General features: G+C 60.1%; 1 protein-coding gene across 1 annotated transcript; it reads right to left on the bottom strand.

Annotated features, from left to right (window-relative positions):
* Positions 1-2,658: 2,658 nt before the first annotated feature.
* Positions 2,659-7,891, bottom strand: LOC102459400 (avidin-like). Its single transcript, XM_075917100.1, has 4 exons — positions 7,732-7,891; positions 4,823-5,033; positions 3,976-4,096; positions 2,659-2,846 (listed from the first exon to the last, which is right to left on the bottom strand). The coding sequence occupies exons 1-4, from the start codon at positions 7,801-7,803 to the stop codon at positions 2,813-2,815; spliced, it is 438 nt and encodes a 145-aa protein (XP_075773215.1). The 5' UTR covers positions 7,804-7,891; the 3' UTR covers positions 2,659-2,812.
* Between the last annotated feature and the right edge of the window lie 262 nt (positions 7,892-8,153).

Genomic DNA, 8,153 nt, shown 5'->3' with positions numbered 1-8,153 from the left:
ACGGGAATGCAGGGGCAAGATTAGAAAGGCAAAGGCACAAAATGAGATCAAACTAGCTACAGGCATAAAGGGAAACAAGAAGACCTTTTATAAATACATTAGAAGCAAGAGGAAGACCAAGGACAGGGTAGGCCCACTGCTTAGTGAGGAGGGAAAAGCAGTAACAGGAAACTTGGAAATGGCAGAGATGCTCAATGACTTCTTTGTTTCGGTCTTCACCGAGAAGTCTGGAAGAGTGCCTAACGTAGTGAATACAAGCAGAGAGAGGGTAAGTTTAGAAGATAGGCTACACAAAGAACAAGTTAAAAATCACTTAGGAAAGTTAGATGTCAGCAAGTCACCAGGTCCTGATGAAATGCATCCCAGGATACTCAAGGAGCTGATAGAGGAGGTATCTGAGCCTTTAGCTATGATCTTTGAAAAATCATGGCAGACAGGGGAGATTCCAGAAGACTGGAAAAGGGCAAATATTGTGCCCATCTATAAAAAGGGGAATAAGAACAACCCAGGAAACTACAGACTGGTCAGTTTAACGTCTGTCCCAGGGAAGATAATGGAGCAGGTAATTAAGGAAATCGTATGCAAACACTTGGAAGGTAATAAAGTGATAGGGAATAGCCAGCATGGGTTTGTGAAGAACAAGTCATGCCAAACTAATCTGATAGCTTTCTTTGATAGGATAACGAGCCTTGTGGATAAGGGAGAAGCGGTGGATGTCATATACCTAGACTTTAGTAAGGCATTTGATACGGTCTCGCATGATATTCTTATTGATAAACTAGGCAAATATAACTTAGATAGGGCCACGCTAAGGTGGGTGCATAATTGGCTGGATAACCGTAGTCAGAGAGTTGTTAACGGTGCGAAATCCTGCTGGAAAGGGATAACAAGTGGAGTTCCTCAAGGGTCTGTTTTGGGACCCGTACTGTTCAATATCTTCATCAATGATGTAGATATTGGGATAGAGAGTACGCTTAGTAAGTTTGCAGATGATACCAAACTAGGTGGGGTTGCAACTTCTTTGGAGGATAGGGACATAATTCAAAATGACCTTAGCAAGTTAGAGAAATGGTCAGAGGTAAACAGGATGAGGTTTAATAAAGAGAAATGCAAAGTGCTCCACTTAGGAAGGAACAATCAGTTCCATACATACAAGATGGGAAGCGACTGTCTAGGAAGGAGCATGGCGGAAAGGGATCTAGGGGTCATTGTGGACCACAAGTTGAATATGAGTCAACAGTGTGATGCTGTTGCAAAAAAAGCAAATATGATTCTAGGTTGTATCAACAGGTGTGTTGTAAGCAAAACTCGTGAAGTCATTCTGCCGCTCTACTCTGCACTAGTTAGGCCTCAGCTGGAGTACTGTGTCCAGTTCTGGGCGCCACATTTCAAGAAAGATGTGGAGAAATTGGAAAGGGTACAGAGAAGAGCGACAAGAATGATTAAAGGTCTAGAGAACATGACCTATGAAGCCAGGCGTCATGAACTGGGCTTGTTTAGTTTGGAAAAAAGAAGATTAAGGGGGGACATGAGAGCGGTTTTCAAATATCTAAAAGGGTGTCACAAGGAGGAAGGAGAAAATTTGTTCCTCTTGGTTTCTGAGGACAGGACAAGGAGTAATGGGCTTAAAGTGCAGCAGAGGAGGTTTAGATTGGACATTAGGAAAAAATTCCTAACTGTCAGGGTGGTCAAATATTGGAATAAATTGCCAAGGGAGGTGGTGGAATCTCCCTCTCTGGAGATATTTAAGAACAGGTTAGATAGACATCTGTCAGGGATGGTGTAGACGGAGGTTGGTCCTGCCTTGAGGGCGGGGGGCTGGACTCGATGACCTCTCGAGGTCCCTTCCAGTCCTATTATTCTATGATTCTATGAGTGCCCTGCTCTCTCGTCCAGACCTCCCACAAGTACTCTGCCCCCCTGCCCAGACCCCACAAATGCCCTGCCCGCCCTGCCCAGAACTCCATGAATACCATGCCCCCCCGCACCCAGAACCCAAATACCATGCCCCCCTGCACCCAGAACCCAAATACCATGCCCCCCACGCCCAGACCCCCCATTGGTACCCTGCCCCTCTGCCCAGACCTCCACGAGTGCCCTGCCCCGGGCCCCACCTGCCCCCTGCTCAGGGTACCCCCTGCTTAGGGCCCCACCAGAACTCTGCTCCTGCCCCCTACCTCCTGGCCAGACACCTACCCCCAGCTTGTTCCTGTAGCCTATTTTCCTTTCAGATTCTGCACCCCCATCCCTACCCCACTCACTGGCAGCCCTGTCCGGAACACTGGATCCCTCATTTCGGCCCCACCCCAGGGTGGGAGGGGCCCACAAATTCCACCAACCCTCAGACCCCAGAAGAATTAATCTGGCCTGATGCTTTCAGCCTCGGTCCTACCTACCCCCCATGGGACTGGGGTACCAGGGGAGGGAGGGGCCACATGAGTGGAGTACTGGGGGGGCGAGGAGGGTTTGGGGTTTTTTTGCATCTCACTTGTGTGTTCCCTGACTTCTCTTTCTGTGGGCCAGTGACCCCTGACCCATAAGAGGCCCCCACTCCTCCCAGGATCGAGGGCAGCTATGCGCTGGGTTTGGGGCCCCACCATTTTGCCTGGCAGGGGACACCCCAGGGAGGAGCAGGATAGAACAGCAGAGACTCGCTCATCTGGAGCGCTAGAGCTTTATGGGCAGGAGCTCAGGGCGGCCTGGGGCGGAGCAGCCAGAGACCTGGGCAGAGGGAGCCCAGAGCGATTCCGCAGGCGGATCCGGGGCCAGGTTCACGGGCACCGTCGCGCCCCTCGGCGTCTCCCCGGCTCCATCATGGGTTGCGGACGAACAGGTTGGTGCCGACTCTGGGGAAGTGACAATTCAGGACGAGTCAGAGGCACGGCCAGGACCCTGCCGCAGTTCAACGTCCTGGGCGGGGCCGGAGCAGCCTCAGCCCAGGGCTGCTGGAGGTGACCGGCGCCACGGCCGGCGGCCCAGGCCTGGCGGTTCCCGCAGCCCAGCCCTGCAGGTTGGTTCAGTAGCTCTCAGCATCCTGCACTCTCGGTCTCACCCTGGTCTGCCCTGGGGCCGGGCAGGGGCCACGGTGGGGTCAGCCCCACGGGCTCCGTTTGGCTCCCCACCCCCGCCCGGGTATTTCAGTGAAAGTCTTGGGCAGGTCTCAGGCTCTTGGTTTGTTTGTTGCCCGCGACTGGCCCCCCAAAATCCCAGGGACAGAATCGTGCCCTTAGCTGGGGCCACCAGCTCAGCCCCACTGATCTCCCGAGCAGCACAGCCCAGAGCCCCCCCCTTGGTCCCTGCCTGAGCTGGGGACTCGAGTCTGGCCAGAAAGTTCACGAAGAGCTGGCGACCCCAGTGCTGCCCTGAGCCACCCAGCCCGGGATAAACACCTGGGCCTCCTTCCTGACGGCCGCCAGCCCGTCTGGCCTTGGTCCTCAGGGAGGTGCCCCAGGGCTGGCAGACCCTCCCCCATGGGCCTCTCCATGAGGAGGGCAGGGCCAGCGGGGGCCTAGCAGAGACACCCCACCAGTGGAGGCTCAGAGCCCCAGCTGCCAGGGGAGCAGAATGGGGGAAGGCCCCATGCCCCAACCTCACTGCATGGCAGCAGCCACCAGACAGGGGACCCCCCCAGTAGCTCACTCCCCATCCCAGCAGAAGCTGCAAGATGGGGGAAGCCCCCGGCCAGGGCAGCCCCTGAGTCCCCCCTGCGGCCCTGGGACTGGAAGAGCTCTCACTCCCCACTGCGCCCCGGGGAACAGAGAGAGCTTCTCCGGTCCTGGGGCCATGGCGGGGGGAGAAGGAGCAAGGGGGCTGCAGGGCTGCGGCGGGGAGGGGCAGAAGGGGAGGCCTGGGTGGAATGGGGCAGGGCCTGGGGAAGGGGCAGGAAAGGGGGGGCCGTGACTGCAGATGGAAAGGGGGGGCCCTCCACTTGCTCTAGGCCAGGGCTCCAGGAAACCTTAAACCTCCTCTGCCCACCTGGTCGCTTTCCAGTCGTCCCCTGGGGACTCGACCGCCGCACGCAGCAGCCACATGGTCTTCAGAAACTCCTTCCCGTCAGCACCCATGAAGCACTGGCCCACGAAGACGGCGGTGGTGTCTGTGAGGGAGCAGCCAGGAGCAACTGTCAGGGAGGCCCCGAGAGACAAACCCAGAGCTGGGGTAGTGGGGCTGCTTAAAGCACAATGGGAGCGGAAGAAACCGCTCCAGACCAGGCCAGAGGCGTTAGAGCGGAGCAGGCAGCAGTGCCTAGTGGTAAGGGTGGCTGGCCTTTGGTTCTTTAGTTGGATGGAGGTTCCCGCGCCAGGCTCCTGCACGGTTCAGCCTTGGCCGGGAACGAGGCTGGGGAAATGCGTTAAAATTTCCTGCCCCGTCTGAGTGGAAAGGCCAAGTTCCCCCCCCCGAGGCTGGCTCCAGATGGCTCTGGTTTGCCTCCTCCATGCCCCCCCGTCTCACAGCCCCCTCCTCCCAGGGACATGCTCCTGCCCCCCATCCCACACACACACGGAGCCCCAGAAGCAGGCAGAGGGCAGCGGTGCAGGCAGAGCTCTGGCGAGGGGCAGGCGCGCTGGGTGGGAAGGGACCCGGGTGTCCGGCTATGCCCAGCCAGGCCCTGTGGCCAGCAGCAGACCCGCCCGAGAGCCCTCAGCCAGTCCTGGGGACCAGACCCGGCACCAGCCCAGCGACAGGCTGCTGCGAGTGATGGGCTCCGAGTGGCTGAGGGCAGGGGCCGGAGCAGGGCCGGGGCGGGAAGGGCCAGCCCAGGGCTTCCCCCGAGGGGTTAGCGCCGAGTTCCCCACCGGGGCACGGACCCAGGGCCACCTACTTGTGAACGTCCATTTGACGGTGAAGCCGAAGGTGGGCTGCGCGGTCTCGTTGGTGGGATGCTGGAACCCGACGAAGGGCGACTCCAGGATGCGCCGGGAGGTGGCCGACACCGCCGTGAGGTACTTGCCGGAGAAGGCCCCCGTGGAGTCAACGGCAGAGATGGTCATATTGGAGCCCAGGTCGTTCCGCCACGAGCCGGTCAGCAGGCACTGAGAGCAGGAGCGGAGCAGGGTGGGTCCGAGGCTCAGCCCAGAGAGCTCCGGACAGAACCACAAGCCAGGGGTTCCCAGGACCCACGGGCAGCCTGTGTCTCCCTCCCCTCCCAGGCACGGCTGGCTCCAGGCTGGGTATGCGCCTCATCCCTCCTCCGCCTGTCCCCTTCCCGCAGCAACCGCCCCCTGCTGCCTCTTCATTTCGTTTGGTGCCGCTTTTCCTTGCTCACTTTCTCCACCCCGCTCATGACTGTGTAGACCTATAGCCTATCCCCCGTCTCCTCCTTGCTAAGATGAAAGGTCCCCGTCTCTCTAATCTCTCTCCATATGGGACCTGTTCCCAACCCCTCAGTATTTCAGTTGCCCTTCGCTGAACCCTTTCCAAGGCCAGTCTATCTTTGTGGAGATGAGGAGACCACATCTGTACCCAGTATTCAGGATGTGGGCGTCCCATGGATTTATAGAAGCAGGGCCGGACTGAGGGGTGGGCGAGCCAGGCAGCTGCCCGGGGCACCAACTGATGGGGGGTGCCTGATGGCAGCTGTAAGGGGCACATGGCATCCCTTATAGCTACCATCAGGCTGGTGCTGTGCGCCCGGCTCCCGCAGCACCGGCTCCCCCCATCCCCATGGCGCCGGCCAGCAGCGCCCTTCCCCCACGGCCGTGGGGCCCTGCACAGCCCAGCGCGCGCCAGCAGCAATGACCGGGCAGCGCATGCGCCGTGCGCCCTGGAGCGGGCCCGCACACTCCTCCTCATTGCAGGAGGAGTAACGGTAGTTCAAACTAGGAACTTTAATTCGAGCTACCTAGCCTGTGCCGTGTGTAGCCGCGGGCAGGGAGTCCGAACTACCGGGCATGCCAGCAGAGACCTGCCAGAAACAGTCCGAGCGCTCGGGCCAATTAAAAAACCTAGAGCCAGTTAGGAGGCTTCCAGACTCAAGGCAGCCAGACTAATGAGACCTCTTGGAGCCAATGAAGCACCGCCTGAGACAGGCTGAGAAGCTCCCGTCGGTTGGCTCAGAGTGCGAGCAGGGGCTGAGGAGAGAAGGGCTGTGGAGGGCTGAAAGGAGAAAGAACAAGCAGGTGCCTGCAGGAAGAGGCTGCGTGGGTGGCCCAGGGTTTGAGCTTCACGCAGTTGATACTAGAGACATTCCAGACAGCTGCTCTCACTGGGTCCCTGGGCAGGCCCGGGGTGTCCCCCCCCAAGTCTCACTGCAGCACTGGGGAAGGGCTGGCGTTGGCAGGGGGGTGTCCTGCCCTGTACCACAGGGAGGGGCCGCAGAGAGGATGGAGTTTGGGTCCCCTTGTCTCCCGTGCTGGCCAATGATGAGGGAGGCTCAAACAACCAGGAGGAAACCAGGAGGAAGTGTCTACTGGGGGCTGCTGGGAGCTTGAGGTGAGCCGCCCCCCGCAAGGGCAGGCTGAGAGGAGCAGCACACGCTCCGCCCAGTGGCACTGACAGGCAGCCCGTCGGGGCAGTGGGAGCAGGGCCTGAGGCAGGGTGGGTGGGCAAAGCAGCCTGGGCACCTGGTATTTCCTGACGTTCGAGTGCTCAGCCTTCTCCCATCCCCTTAAGACAACTGGTTTGATGTACCTGTGGCTGGAGCACTGGGGAGCCCCTGCAAAGAGCTGGGGCCGTGTTTGGCCGTCCCACCTCAGAGGGACCCTGCGAGAGTCGATGAGCACCGGACACGGAGGGAGGAGGCTGCTCCCTGTGCAATCAATGCATCTGAAAGGGCAGCACATCTCCCAGTGACCCATGGGCTGTGGGGCTCCCTGGCACAGGATCTCACCAAGGCCAAAACAGACAAGACCCAGAAGTTCCGAGGGAGGCTGGAGCCAGAGGGAAGCAGAAGAGCCGCATTGGAGCGAATGCCTGGTTGGGAGGGCGCTGACCCTCCTGCTTCAGGGCAGGGTGCAGCCCGGCCTGCCGGCCTCAGGCAGAAGATGCTCTGGGCACATGAACCCCTCACTGCACCCTCCGCACTGCCTCACCGGGGGGGAGGGGAAGCAAAGTTCAGTGGCTGCCGGGGCAAACCCGGGCTGGGAATTCCCATGTGCCCAGTGCCACCAGAACCTGCCAAGGGCATGGCCAAGGGCCCCTCGGCGGCTCCAGTGCACCCAACGGGCTCCCAGCGCCGAAGACAGGAGCCTGCTGGAGCCTGCTGGACAGCCTGTCTCAGCTCCGTGGGACGCGGCTCCCCCAGCTTGCTCAGATGTGAGGGCCCCAGCCCCGCGCTGCCCATCGGCACAAATTCACAGGGAGCATTTGCTGCTTCCTCCCTCACCCCTCCAGTGCCAAATCCACCCTGGCCCCGTCACCTGCTGGGTGCACCGGGGCTCCTCTCCCTCCACGACCGCAAACCCCGGAGCCGTCCCTGCCCCCGCCCCTGGGGGAGGGGGAACCCCACGGGCTCCCGGCAGCTCAGCCCAGACGCTGCTGAGAGAGAGGCTGCTGCGTTCCCTCCAGAGCAGGATCCCGGGGGTCCCCATCCCCTCTGGCCTCCCCAAAGCCCCTGCAGCACCTGACACTGTCGCCATCAGCCCCCCCCACCCTAAGAGCCCCTGTCCCTGCCCAGCACCCAGCCCCCTCGACCTCTGCCCAGCCCTTTGGCTCCTGCCCCTGCCCAGAACCAGCTCCCTCGGCCCTTCCCCAACCCCCTTGGCCCCTGCCCCAGCCCTGTCTGCCCCATACTTCTCCATCTGACGAGGCCCCGAGGGTCACCACGGCCAGGAGGAGGAGCAGGGAGAAGGCGACTTTCCCCATCCTCTCGGCGTGGAAGCTGCCTGGGTGCCAGGGAGTCTCCTGCTTTATAGCCCAGCAGCCTCGCAGTGCCAGCAATTGCACAACGGCTGCTGTTGAAAGCGGTTTCCTGTGGGCAGATGGGCCCGCTGGGCACCGAACTTCCCAGAATCACAGAGCCCTGGAACGGGAAGGGACCTCGAGTGGCCGAGTCCAGTCCCAGCCCCCACGGCAGGACCCAGCACCCTCTGGATCATCCCTGGCTGGTGTGTCCAGCCTGCTCTTCAGTATCTCCAGAGATGGGGATTCCACAACCCCCCGGGCAATTTATTCCAGTGTTTGACCACCCTGACAGGCAGGAAGTGTTTCCTAAT

Source organism: Pelodiscus sinensis, unplaced genomic scaffold (genome assembly GCF_049634645.1).
Source record: "Pelodiscus sinensis isolate JC-2024 unplaced genomic scaffold, ASM4963464v1 ctg100, whole genome shotgun sequence".
NCBI classification, from domain to species: Eukaryota; Metazoa; Chordata; order Testudines; family Trionychidae; genus Pelodiscus; species Pelodiscus sinensis.
This window is presented reverse-complemented; position numbering and strand designations above follow the sequence as displayed.